Here is a 13,969-nt window from a genome sequence, read left to right on the forward strand (position 1 = left end):
GGGGGGGGGGGGGGGGGGGGGCGGATTTGCTACATTCTAAGGAAAAGCAGCTCCTCAGCCTCCACTGCAGCTGAGCTCTTGACACCCAGAGGCCAGGCCAGACTCCTGCCCTCTTTATAAAGTAAACTTGGTGCTGAGTTTTAGTTGAACAGATATCTGAAAGGACTTCTTTATCATTTACTCTTCTGAAATGTAGTAAAATGAAAAAAAATATAGATCAACATACACTGGTAACATCTAAGATTTCAACTATCTCAACTACTAAGTTAATCATAAAAAAATCCAAGTTGATTATCAACCCTAACAAATCCTGTTTTAAGGAAGAAATGCTTACTTGTAATAACCCACTTTTCTAGAGGAAACTGCTAAAAGGCATCTTAAAGTAGCTAAGGAAACCCCACTTAAAGTCCTAACTTCAGTGCTATCCATTTTTTGCCCAACTATAGACTACTCCTTAAGTACTTAATGCAAACTAGCAAGCCTTGGTTTTGTAGCTGATTGGTTTTTGTGCAGTTGGGCAGGGGTGCTTTACTTTATACAAAAGCTAAAGTCTGCTAAAGCAATCAGTCTACTCAAGTCTACTTGAGATGTATTCCATTAAAATATGCTTCCTCAGTGCATAAAGCAATCTAATCAATTATCACCAAGAGTTGTCCTCTTTTCAAGTACCATGGAGAAAGCACACAGCAGACATTTAAAAAGCTGAATTTAAGGATAACTGGATGAGTGAAAGACACTAGGGTCCCTGGCCAGACACAGTGAAGTGAGGAATAGGTCCCAAAGCACCCACGAACAGCAGCTACCCCCTAAGCTACAAGCTGAGCACATCTTTTCCGAAATGGTTTAGGACTACAACGTCAGATTCAGATTCTGAAGTACTGGCAGCCTTTACCAGTTTAGGATCCCTAATAGAAACTGCTTCACAATCTAAAAGTTTGATACTCAAAAGCTATCAGGTTTCAGAGCATTTAGAAATCAGGCATATTTACCCTGCACCTTTGCTGAGGCTCTCAAGACTGCAGCTTTTCAATTGCAATAACCACCAGGAAAATCTAAGAAATCCTCGTGTTACGATGTGGGGCAACTACACAGAAGCAGTAGCTAGAAGCAGCAGAGCAGGGGGTGCTGTTCTAAGTTCCTGACGCGGTTTTCTATGCATAAGTACTGGTTTAGACAAAACACTTTCAAGTGATTTAATACATTTTCAACATCTCATGAAAAAATTAAAATAACTTCCAGTAATTTTTAGCCCAGCTGATCCTTAAACACATGGCTTTCCTAATTGTACCTAAACACTTAAAAGTTAATTTTAAACTAGGTGTGGTGGTACACACCTCTATTCATAATGCTTGTCTGGTAGAGGCAGCAAGATCAAGAATTTGAGGCAGCCTTAGCTGAAAAGGAAAGTCAAGAACATTCTAAACTACTATCATCTCAAAAAATAACTAAATAATGAGTCAGGTGCAGTGGTGCATGACTTTATTAATCCCATTATTAAAGGCAGAAGCAGTAAAGATCTTCCCACCACATAGTGAGACCCTGCCTCAAAAACAAATAAAATCATCAAGATCAAGTTGAATTTGAGAGGTATGGTCACCACTGAGCTGATTCTATGCACAAAGCACGATTCTAGCTGCTTTGTGCTAACATATTTACATATATACTCAGTTACAGATCTAATATGTACATATTAGATAAAATTGGGACCTATGAAAAAAACTTATGAAACAAACTTATTTTCCTCGGTTACAGGGGCAGCAAAGAGGACTAATTCGCCCAAGGTCAAAGGACTAGAAAGTGGCAAAGGAAGATGTAATTTTCAGGTGGCCCATAAGAAAGTTCAAACACTACTGGCAACAGGGATCTTGCACCTTGCAATTTCAAGGAACATTTTAGTGGAAGGAGATCTTAAGTTCCTTTCTTACCGGCTGTGTCATCTGCAACATGACCTTGAGGACAAAAACCAAAGTAAACTTCACTTAAGAAAATGAAACAGTATCCATATTAACAAGTGCTCTGATGCAAGGAAACCTCTTCTAAGTGTTCCCCTCCCCCAAGCCAAAGCAAAACATAAACAAAGCTCTGACCCATCCTAAAGAGACCACAGCAGGTAGGGGGCAAATGACAGTAGGACATGCGGTGGAGACCACGCATTCTGTCCCACCTACAACTTCAAGTCCAAGTTCTAATGAAAGACAACGGGACTAGGGAGAAAAAGACCTCCAAGTTAACAGTGAACCAAGCTTTAAAAGCGAGGTGCTTGAAGCCACAATAAGGGCAACCCCTCACTTCAGCTCCAAAACACCAGGGAATCTCCAATGCCCGCGTCTGTATATAACAGAGACTCAACGGCGGAGGATGAAGATTCACCGCGATGGCCCCGAGAGACTCGGAACTGGTTTTTGTGTATTCCGATGACTCTGCTAATGCCCAGAAACCCACAAAACTTGTTTCTCGGAGGACAAGAGTCCAACAAAAGCCTTCGAGAAGCTCTCCAGCGAGTTGACAAGCTCCAGGAGATCCCGAGAAGTCGCTGTGAAGGCCCGGGCGCGGGAGCCGGGGAGCTAGCTCGCCCAGGACCCCCGACTTGGCTCGGGGCGCGCCTCGCCTCGCCTGGGCTCCCGCCGAGCCAATCCCAGAGTCACCTCAGCGTCCAAAGTTCGCAGTCGGCTCGGCTGACTGCCAACGCTCGGCCCGGCTGACAGGAGCGGGCGGCCCGGTCCTGGCCAGGACTGGACGCCGCCTCCCGGGCCGCCGAAGCAGCCGATTCCGGGGGGGAGGGGAAAGGGGCCGGGACGCTCCCTCCCCACGCCGCCCGGACCGGACCACCGCCACGATCGGTCGGCCGCTTGCCCGCGCGACCCGCACACCCCGCGTCACCGCCCCCTCCCCTGAGTTACCTGGAGGCGCCCACGACCCGCAGCTAGTCGCGCTCAGGCGGGAAAAAGGTTCACCGACACCATCAGCGAAGCGCCCAAAATGGCGGACGTATCAAGCAGGCCTTGAGTTACCCCCGCCCTCCCTCCGGCCGCCCCGTAGCCAATCACAGGATAGACCCCGCCCCTTCACAAGGATCATTGGCTTGTCTCTCCCGCCCCCCACAACCTATTGGACCGCCCAGCGGTTCCCTCGACTCCACTTCGATTGGCTTTGAGGTCTTGTCAGTCAAACGCGAGAGGCGCATTCTTTTTCCCATGGTCTTGACGGATCCGGAACCTCTAGGACCCCGGAGTCTGAGAAACAAGTCAGAAATTGGGAGAAGCTTAGGCTGGGTCCCTCGGCCCCGTAGCAACAGCGGGGCCTCGCGTGACAGACGCTTAGGACCACCAATCCGCATAGTCAATGTAGTTTAAAACAAATGAACCAAACCAATCCCGGCTGTGTAGCTCCGGATGCGAAGAAGCCAATGGGGTAACACAATGACAGCAGGCGGTGGGGTAACGGCCCCGGGGGATGAAGGGGGGGGGGGGAAACCGGTGATGACGTGAGTCACAATACAATCTGCGACGGAAGTTAATTATAGCTGGGGAATTAGCTCAAATGGTAGAGCGCTCGCTTAGCATGTGAGAGGTAGCGGGATCGATGCCCGCATTCTCCATAGCATAATTTTATGGAAGACCTTCAGTTTAATTACTTCAAACAAAGTAGAGTGGCATCCCTGAAAACGGGGTCAAAATGTAAGGTTTCTTAATACAAAGGAGACCAGGCTGTATCTTTTGTCACAGAGAAGAATTTTGCACATGAATTTCTTCCAAGTGCTAGCTTCCCATACCTATAGTACTACACATTTGCCTTGCCCCAGAACTGGGGTCCTGGGACATCAGGGTCCCTACTCTCAAGTCTTGCACTTAACCACTGTCATGGTTAATCCCGGTTTTTAATTCTCCTGGGGCTGTCTAAAAAGGAGAAGCTGAGCTGACCACCAGCATTCTCTACCTCCTGGCTGGATGTGATGTGACAGGCAGACTCCCGCACCTGCTCCCTTGACTTCCCTGCCATATTGGCCTCCACCTGTGAGACAAAATGAACCTTTTCTCCCTAAAGTTGCTGTTCTCAGAATATTTTATCACAGCAACAGGAAAAGATACCAAGGTGCTCCCCTTGGGCCCTTATGAATAATCTGCCTGGTTCAGCGTGGGCACACTGCAGCTGGCCACCATAGTCAACAAAGTGTCTGAGTCTTGGAAGTCTTTCATGAAGCAGGCCTTCCCATGCCATCTGGAAAGCAAGTGACCAAGGTGATCAAGCTAAGGGACAGACTCTTTTGGGAAAGTAGTAAGTCATAGGACAGGACAGAGCTCCGAATCCCTGGGGTGTTGGTAGCAGGGAGGGGAAGGGGGTTACAGAGACCCCAGGGTGGGGCCTTGGAGCTTCAAAGGCAGGAAGGGTCCAGCTATGATGGGAGACTGGATAGCAGAGGTAGCTGAGTCACACAGACCTTGAGTGGCAGTGCTCACACCTCAGACAGGAAGCGGTTGCCTGCATATCTCTTCCAGCAGGTCCAGCAGGCCCAGGCCCAGGCTTCTCCAGGGATTCACTGAAGCTCAGAGAGCACAGAGCATGTCGCCTGAGTGTCTTCTCTAGGCCACCTCTAGGCATCTATCCCCTGGGAAAATGACAGAGCCTAGCCCTTAGACTGGAGGAGACAGGACCTGCCTTGTTGGACACTCAGTGCTTTCTCTGGGTTCCCAGTCTCTGAACCCCACCCCCACCCCTGTTCTTTACACAGGGTCCAGCATGCTTGAGTCCTCCACACCTCACTCATTCTGGCTCTGAATTCCACTACCAGGGTAGCAAGAGAGGGCTGTGCAGTTATGCAAACCCACCCTGGTCAAGAGAGCTGTGCCTGGAAGCACATTCCAGAAAGAGTTCATTGCTAGTAGATCCACATTATAGTCCCCATTGTACACACTAGCTAACTACGGTCCAGAGCATTCTGTCACCAGAGGCCATATAGGGGTTGGGTGACCTTGGCCAGGTGACCTAACCTTTCTGACTCTCCAGTTCTCAGAAGTACAAGTGATAATATCTATCAGCCAGGGTCAAGCACACCACTCCAGGCACTTAAGAGAGGCAACAAATGTTAACTCTGGAACACAGAGGCTAGAAGGCTTGCCTAAAGCCACAAAAGTAGTAACAAACATTGTTAAATGAGGTCTATTGATGAAGAGTTAAGGTAGCAGAAAGTTCAGGGCAGGGCAGCAGTTAAAGGCTGGACCCTGGCGGGAAGGACCAGCTGGGGGTGGGAGGGGACAGCTTGGAGTGGGAGTGGGCCTGCCTTCTGTATCATCTGTGAAGGCAAAGCCCAACTGCCTCACTGAACCAAACCAGCCCCCTTCCACCATCTGGACGAGTCATACAGTGGCCCACCAAACCATTTGTAGTGAAGGCACCTGCTGGCATCTGCTTTGCCTTTTTTCTCCCAGACTCAGGTGGGTTCCAGGGATATACATATTACAACTAAGAGATAACCTGTCACCTCACTCAGACCAGGGTAGTTAGCCCATAAGTTGTCAAATATGGTGTATTCATTCCTAACCTAGCCAGGCACGTTGAAGTCAGGGAGAGCTTGCTAGGGAAGGAGGTGCCTGAGCCTGAAGCCCCACTTGCCAGTCCCATATAGTCATGGAATCAGAAGAATGACCGACTTGACAAGCTTTGCATGTGACACAGATCGAGCTCTGTGTCTTAAACCGTGCAGGTTTAATGGGTCTCCTCTCCCTCTCTCTCTTCCTCTCCCTCTTTCTTTCTCTTCACCTCTCCCTCCTTCCCTCTCTCCCACCCTCTTTCAATCTCCCTCCCTCTCTCCCTTGCTCTTGCTCCCTTTCTCCCCCTCTTCTTTGTTCTTCCTCTCTACCTCTTCCTCCCTCTACCTCTCTACCTCTCCCTTTCTCCCTCCCTCCCTTCCTCTTTCTCTGCCCCATTCTCCTCCCACCACTTCCCTCTAGAGTGTAACAGTTCAGTTTTCAGTCCATCTTGAAGAGCACAAACATTTAAGATTTTGTTTTAAGCCCAATCAGCAGACAGTAGAGTGGAGAAAGAACACCTGACTGCTGTCCCCTAAACCTTGGGGGCAAACAAAGAGCTGCCTCAATTGACTTCATTGTAATGTGAAAGAAAGCAAATAAGCAAACCCTCTGACATCCCCAAAGGACCTGGACATCTCCCATCATCACTGCAACAGAGAGAGGAGCTCTGCATACAAACTGTAAATTAGTAAGTTCAACCTGAGAAAGGATGCCCCAGTGCCTTTCGTTCTTCTCTCTTCTCTTCCACTCTCTGCTGACACAGATGCAGGGAATGAAATTGGAGCCATTATTGCCCTGGCGGAGGACAAGGCCCAGAAGGGCAGGGCTGGCATACAGGCTGTTGCTGGGTCAGGTTAAGAGCTCCTGAGGTTCATGAGGAGGAACCAGAGTCTCCTAGGAGACCCGAGCAGTCACCCACTTGGCCTTTGTCTTAGTCAGGGTTTCTATTCCTGTACAAACATCATGACCAAGAAGCAAGTTGGGGAAGAAAGGGTTTATTCAGCTTACACTTCCATACTGCTGTTCATCACCAAGGAAGTCAGGACTGGAACTCCAGCAGGTCAGGAAGCAGGAGCTGATGCAGAGGCCATGGAGGGATGTTCTTTACTGGCTTGCTTCCCCTGGCTTGCTCAGCCTGCTCTCTTATAAAACCAAGTCTACCAGCCCAGAGATGGTCTCACCCACAAGGGGCCTTTCCCCCTTGATCACTAATTGAGAAAATGCCTTGCAGTTGGATCTCATGGAGGCATTTTCTCAACTGAAGCTCCTTTCTCTGTGATAACTCCAGCTGTGTCAAGTTGACACAAAACCAGCCAGTACAGCCTTGAAGTCCACTCTCTTTCCCTGCTGGTTTTTACAGGTTTACAGTGTGAGAGCTGGCAAGGAGCTGGACTTCCCTAAAAGGATGGCTGATAGCTGCCCAGTCAGTGAAACAGGGACCCACCAGGCATGCTGACCACTCTGTAGTGATTAAGCTCCTGGAAAAGGAAGTAAAGAAGACACTTGGAGAGGAAGTGGGGAAGGAGGGAGAGAGGGACAGACAGACAGACGGACAGACAGACAGGCCGTGGCTTGAGATCCACAACAGATCACCAGCAAGAAGCCAGTGAGGTTCTGGAGGGTGGGACCCCAGCCCTGATCTTTTGAAAGAAGCTAAATAGAACCTGAGCCTCACCAAACTTCCAGTCACATGGACTATTCACTCAAAATGGATACTGCCTCCATGGCTCAGGGTGGCTATCGATGTAGACCAAGGGCTGTGGACACAGGACAGACAGTATGAAAGATCCTGACAGAATGTAAAAGGTCACAGAAGCCCTGAAATTGGCAAAATAGATTTCATTGTTAGTAGAAGTAGCTTCACTGATTTAGAAAAATAGAGGTGCACAATGCTCTGGCCGCTCCTTGAACCCGTGTGTCTGCCAATGTTCTGACCGTTCCTTGAACCCAGATGTGTGCCCACTGCTGCACCTCACTGCCAGGTGTTTGTGATATTGGTTGCTGGGATGGAGTTGGAAAATCTCCTCAGCAACCACAGCCGGAGCTAATCTGGAGTTACTGCACCTTCATTAAACTCTTTCCTTGTTTCCCTCCCATACCCATTTCTTGAGAAATCAATCATTTTACATAGTTTAGATCTGGAAATCCCCTACTCCCCCCTTCTCCCCCCCTGGGGGGCCTATAAAAACTGGGACCTCTTTCCCCTCAGGGTCAACTCCTCTACCCCTGTGTGGGATATGAGTCATCCCCAGAGCTCTGGCTTTCCCCAATAAAGCCTCATGTGGTTTGCATCAAGCTTGGTCTCTCGTGAGTTCTTGGGGGTCCGCTATTATCCCCGAGGCTTGAGCGAGGGGCTCCTCTCGGGGTCTTTCATTGGGGGCTCGTCCGGGATTGGCGCCCGAAGACCCACTTGGAGGTGAGATTTCTTGTCTAAAAATATTTCTGTGAGCCAGCAAGGTTTAGTGCTGAAATTTGCAGCCGTGACATTAAATGAGAAATGGAAACCCGTGCCTCGGGGTGAAGCACAGAGTGTGAACAGCAGACGTGCTGGAATCACCAGCTGTGCAGCTCTGGGGGACACCCTGAACAAGGGGAAGGACTCCAGGAGTTCGTCTGGGGTGGGGAGTAAAGAGATGGTAGTCTTCCTAGATTGGAGGATTTTTGCACTTCCCCGACCTGTTGCATTTCTGAGTTGGTTTTGTGTGTCCATTTGTCAGTGTGTGTGTGGTTTTTGTGTTTGTTTTATGTTTTCCATGATATTGGACGATAGGACAGACTGTAACGACCTCCCCCTCCTAAGTTTGACTTTAGACCACTGGACTGAAGTTAGATCAAGGGCCCATAATCTTTCAGTAGAAATTAAGAAGGGACCTTGGCAGACTTTTTGCGCCTCCGAGTGGATGGCTTTTGATGTAGAATGGCCACCGGAGGGGACTTTTGATTTGGCTCTTATCTTTGAAGTTAAAGCCATTGTTTTTCAGAGTGGACCTGGGTCCCACTCGGATCAACAGCCTTACCTCATCCAGAATTCACCGCCATAAATCAAACCATGGATTCCATGCGCGTCTCGGAGCCCTTTCCCCGCTGCTCCCATGCATGTGAGTGGGTCGGCACAGCGGAGGCAGGCAGCGAAAAGGTGCGCTTCCTTCAGCTGCTCCCACTCCCTGGGCGAGCGCATGCAGCCCTGAGACCAAACGAAAGTGAAACCAAAAGGTTCCTCTCTAAATGGAGCCTCCTCTTCAACCCACAGCTCCCCACAAGCTCCTATCTTCTACCCCTGCTGGGTCCCACTTCTCTGCGGCCCTGAGACCACTGGCACAGCCAAAGGATCTGCAGCTAGGACCCAGAGCTGATGAGCCCAGAGTCCCCCAGCAGATGGAGCTCCTGCCACCACTTCTGCTTTTCCTTTGTGAGCTGTAGGCGACCTGCCTGCGTACCCACAATCTCTGCAGACCCTACCATGCGTCCTTTTCTGAGAATCCAACCAGCCTAACGGCTGGAGTCTCTTATGTTTTCTCATCAACCCACTTGAGATGATTGTCAGCAGCTCCTCCAGGTTCTGTTTACCATTGAAGAAAAAGAGTGCATTCACCTGGAGGCTCGGAAAAATGTTCCTGGAGTGAATGGAGTCCCAACCAACCTACCTAATGAGATTAACGCTGGGTTCCCTCTAGACCAGCCAGATTGGAACAACAACACGGCTCAAGGTAGGGAGACGTTGGCAGTTTACCGCCGGGCTCTGATCTAAAGGGAGTGGCAAGACGCTGCACCAATTTGGCTAAGGTAAGAGAGGTGATGCAGGGCCCTACTGAGCCCCCGTCTGTTTTTCTGGAAAGATTGATGGAAGCTTATAGACGCTATACTCCTTTTGACCCAACCTCTGAGAGTCAACAAGCCACGGTTGCTATGGCTTTTATAGGGCAGTCAGCATCAGATATTAAGAGGAAGTTACAGAGACTAGAAGGATTACATGCCATGGCTTTACAAAATTTAGTCAAGGAGGCAGAAAAGGTGTATCACAAGAGAGAGATGAAGAAAGAGAGAGAGAATAAAAGGGATGGAAGACAGGATTTTGGCCGCAGTAGTAGGGAAGAGTAAAGGAAGGAACAGGCCTGAGAATAGACAGACAGGGTACCTGGGCAACAAGGAACCTAGACCTGGAGGAAGAAGACCCATCCAGAAGACTTTAGAGAAGGACCAATGTGCCTATTGCAAAGAGAAAGGACTGTGACTCAAATACCGGCACTGGCTACTCCAAGACAGGTGAGAGAATCTTGGGCACCGCTGGGTTCTGCAGACTTTGGATAGCTGGGTTTACAACACTGGCTGCCCCCTTGTACTTCCTGACCAAAGAAAGTGGAGAATTCAGATGGTCATCAGAACATCAGAGAGCCTTTGAAAATATTAAAGAGGCCCTGTTGACTGCACCAGCCTTGGCTTTGCCAGATCTAACCAAACCCTTCATCCTCTATGTTGATGAGAGGGCAGGGGTGGCCAGAGTTCTTCTTACTCAGGCTCTAGGACCATAGAAGAGGCCCGTGACACATTTGTCTAAGAAGCTGGACCCCAGTGGCCAGCAGATAGCCCACATGTTTAAAGGCTGTTGCTGCAGTAGCCTTACTAGTTAATGATGCCAACAAATTAACTTTGGGACAGCAAATAACTGTGGTAGCCCCCCACTCTCTTAAAAGCATTATCTGCCAGCCCCCAGACCAATGGATGACAAATGCCCGGATGACTCACTACCAGAGTCTGCTGCTGCCTGAATGGGGCGTGTTTGCTCCTCCTGCTATTCTCAACTCTACTACCTTCCTGCCTGAAACGGACAACTCCTCGCCCATTTACTGCTGTGTGGACATCCTTGTGGAAGAAATTGGGATCCGAAGTGATCTATGCAACCAGCCATAGCCAGGTGTTCCAAAATGGTACACAGATGGAAGCAGCTTCCTAGTAGAAGTTTTTATAGGCACCTTTTCAAGATGGGTGGAGGCCTACCCAATGAAAAAAGAAACTGCCAATGTTGTGGTTAAGAAGATCCTAGAAGAAATTTTTCCACGAAATACCTAAGGTGGGTCTGACAACAGACCTGCCTTTGGTGCCCAGGTAAGTCAGGGAGTGGCCATCCAACTGGGGATTAATTGAATTTTACATTGTGTTTATAGACCTCAGAGTTCAGGATAGGTAGAAAGGACAAATAGAACTCTAAAAGAGACCTTGACTAAATTGACCTTAGAGACCAGCGGCAATGACTGGACAGCACTTCTTCCCTTTGCCTTGTTCTGCATCAGGAACACACCAGGAAAATCTAAGACTCAGGAAGGACAGGAAAGTTACAAGGCATAGAAGTAAACAAAATTCACAAGCCTCAGGAAGGTTCCTCTCAAAAGCTATACAAGCTTAATAATGGCTGCTAAGAAGAGATGCTCCAATCTGCAGTTACCTCCAAGTTGAGCTCCAGAGATGCAGTATCAGGGAGTTGTGGCCCATGCTGAATTGGGCTTCTTAGTGATATAGTTGCTTTTGAATCACTCCCAGTCCTTTGAGTTATTCTATTAAACTCAATGGTTCACTTAGACCTGCCTATTACCTCTGAGCTTTAGTAGGTCACAACCTTTGTTTTATCAAGGATCATCACTGCTGGGGACAGTCTCCCCTGGCATTGTTTCACAGAACCCTTAGGAGAACCACCAGTGACAAGTGTCAATCAGATCCACTCACAATTGCCTCTGTTTATAGAGGACCCATAGATAGGCCTTTACCCCAGACTAAGCTGTCAGTGGCTGAACCTGCAAGTCAGCCTGCCTGTCATCGCCAGGTCTGACCATCATCCTGGGGGGCTCCTGATAAGTCTCAGCCAGGACAGCAACTCTTGTATGTTCTAGTGAAGCAGTGCCTGGAGCCCCTAGTCCTCTCTCCTACAGACCTTCCTTCCTTCAGCCGCTTTTACCTTGCTCTGCATTTCCAGCCCCCTTGGAATAGATCAAGAATTCCATTTCAGGACTCCATTGGCAGGCCATAGCCTCTAGATTTCCTTTCAGTTCTCAGGTGTTGTCACACCCAAAACTGAGTGTGGTCATTCTGACTTCTCTCCAACGCCACATTTTCCATCAAGCTTGAAGCTGATGTGACAGGACATTGCCTACCCCCTTCAACTGTCAGTCACCCACTCTCCTCAATCCATGACACTTCATCACCTGTCAGACAGGAGACCCCTGCCCAGGACAGAGACCAGGATTCCATACCGCCCAGATGAACATGTAGACAGACCTCAGGTTCTGCTGACTGGATGCCTCCAGGAACAAAAGGCACTGTCTATGACATGACCAGAGCAACTACAGTCTGGCAGAGTCAAATTCATAGCTCCATCCAATGGGGTCTAAATAGGTGGGATGGTCAGAGGCTACCTTGGCCTCTGGCCCTTATGATTGGCACCAGGATGAGCCAGAATGCCAACACAGTTTGTAGCCCAAGAACACAACATGCAGTGCAAAATGGGAAACACCCTGAGCCTTTGAGCAGCATGTGAACGATGCTCTGTACAGGTCAGGTCACAGCCTCTCTCTGCCTAAGGTGGCTTGATAGAAGGACAGCCATGCCCAGGAACATGCTCACCCAGCGGTCATCCAGTGGGGTGAAATCTGTTCTTTGGGAACAGGCTCAATACTCAAATATTCACGAGGCACAAAGGAATGGCAGGTATGTTTTAAAAAATTAAGTTTATAAATATTTTCTCTGCTGTACAAAGTTTTCCCAACCCTGCCCACCCCTTCACCGCTCACATTTCTCACTTGTTAAAAATCCCAATTATATTTATTTTTTAAATCATAAAATATATTTTTCTTTTGTTCATATTTAAAAATATTTACAGGGAGGCAGCAAGGCCGGGGTGGACGGCCGAGGTCAGGAAGAGTCCGTGCAGGGGGACGGTGGGGGTGGGAAGAGGTGGCAGTAGCTTCTCTCAGTGACTGGTGAGGGTGGGCAGCTGTCCTCTGCAGATAGATACTGGCTGTGGGGAGTGGGCGGGGGTGGGTAGGGGTCTGAGTCCGAATTCAAGTCCAGGTAGTATTTGCTGGTCTTCCAGCGACTGGTGCTGTAGTCACTGTCACACACATCTGTGCTGCAAGGTGTTGTTGGGGGTGCCATACCTCGAATGACGTAGGGCCTAGAAGGAACAAAGGAGAAGTTCACATGTGTGCCTAGCCACGTGTATACAAGGCTGCTCCTTGAGCCAGGTGTGGTGGCGCACGCCTTTAATCCCAGCACTCAGGAGGCAGAGGCAGGCGGATTTCTGAGTTTGAGGCCAGCCTGGTCTACAAAGTGAGTTCCAGGACAGCCAAGGCTACACAGAGAAACCCTGTCTCGAAAAAACAACAACAACAAAAATTGCTGCTCCTTAGCAATTTTTACAGGCAGAAGGTCTGCTGGGTGGCCTAAGGGCTCTCTCTCTTTGCCTCCCCAGCCAGGGCTTGGTTAGAACTAGATCCCTAGTCCCCTTCCAGACAACAGGTCAGCAGAACCTGCTGGCTGACTGGCAGTTGCTCACTTAACCTCCAAATTTGTTTTTCTCAAAAGCAAACACCCCTGCTTTGGGGTGTGTGTGGTGTGTGATGTGTGTATGTGTGTGTACACATGTATGGAAGTCAAAGGTTGAACTCAGGTGTCTTCTTCTATCACTCTCCAGGTTATCCTTTGCAGCAGGGGCGCTCACTGAGCCTGGGCCTCACTAATTTAGCTATATCAGCTGGCCCATGAGCTCCAGGATCATCCTGTTTCTGCCTCAGGCGCAGGGAGTCTCAGAGCTCATCACCATGTGTGGTCTTTTACGTCATTTCTAATACTTGCATAGCAAGTAATGTGCCCAGCCCCAGCCTTATTTCTTAAGAGGATTGTAAAGCCGGTAGTGGTGGCACACGCCTTTAATCCCAGCACTCGGGAGGCAGAGGCAGGGGGATTTCTGAGTTCAGTTCGAGGCCAACCTGGTCTACAAAGTGAGTTCCAGGACTGCCAGAGCTATACAGAGAAACCCTGTCTCAAAAAAACAAAAACAAAAACAAAAGAGAGAGAGAGAGAGAATTGTAAAGAAGTAAGATTCTGTGTGGTGCACGCTAGAAGCGTATAAGCCTACTGGAGAAAGGGTTTAATAGCTATTATGTACAATGTTCTTTCTTTCCCGTGACCATTGAGAATATGTGGCTCTGGAACAGTCTTAAGCTCAAGCACCCTGATGTTGGTGATGTGCCCCAGCCTCCCAATGGCTGCCTGTATCCAGGAGAGTCCTGGAATTTCTTTTTTTTTTTTCTTTTTTTTTTTTTGGTTTTACGAGACAGGGTTTCTCTGTATAGCCCTGGCTGTCCTGGAGCTCACTTTGTAGACCAGGCTGGCCTCGAACTCAGAAATCCGCCTGCCTCTGCCTCCCGAGTGCTGGGATTAAAGGCGTGCGC

At 49.0% G+C, this 13,969-nt stretch overlaps 2 protein-coding genes and 1 non-coding gene across 14 annotated transcripts in view; 1 reads left to right on the forward strand and 2 right to left on the reverse strand.

Annotated features, from left to right (window-relative positions):
* Positions 1 to 2,993, reverse strand: part of Ppp6r3 (protein phosphatase 6 regulatory subunit 3) — a 120,432-nt gene extending 117,439 nt beyond the window's left edge. For 9 of the 12 annotated variants that reach the window (XM_029472605.1, XM_029472614.1, XM_021151186.2 and 6 more), the window contains exon 1: positions 2,901 to 2,992. The gene's annotated coding sequence lies outside the window, so the exon portion shown is untranslated. Of the gene's footprint in view, positions 1 to 2,900 lie in introns of all 12 variants that reach the window. The other 3 variants (XM_029472615.1, XM_029472607.1, XM_029472606.1) reach the window with 2 other exon arrangements.
* A 532-nt stretch (positions 2,994 to 3,525) lies between these two features.
* On the forward strand, positions 3,526 to 3,598 carry Trnaa-agc. Its single transcript has one exon. It is a non-coding gene; the product is annotated as a tRNA-Ala (tRNA).
* Positions 3,599 to 12,225: 8,627 nt separating this feature from the next.
* Positions 12,226 to 13,969, reverse strand: part of Lrp5 (LDL receptor related protein 5) — a 105,734-nt gene continuing 103,990 nt past the window's right edge. The window contains exon 23 of the mRNA XM_021152534.1: positions 12,226 to 12,690. Within this exon, the coding sequence (XP_021008193.1) occupies positions 12,429 to 12,690 (262 nt within the window). The 3' untranslated portion in view covers positions 12,226 to 12,428. The remainder of the gene's footprint in view (positions 12,691 to 13,969) is intronic.

The sequence above is a fragment of the Mus caroli genome, chromosome 19 (genome assembly GCF_900094665.2).
Source record: "Mus caroli chromosome 19, CAROLI_EIJ_v1.1, whole genome shotgun sequence".
Lineage (NCBI taxonomy): Eukaryota > Metazoa > Chordata > Mammalia > Rodentia > Muridae > Mus > Mus caroli.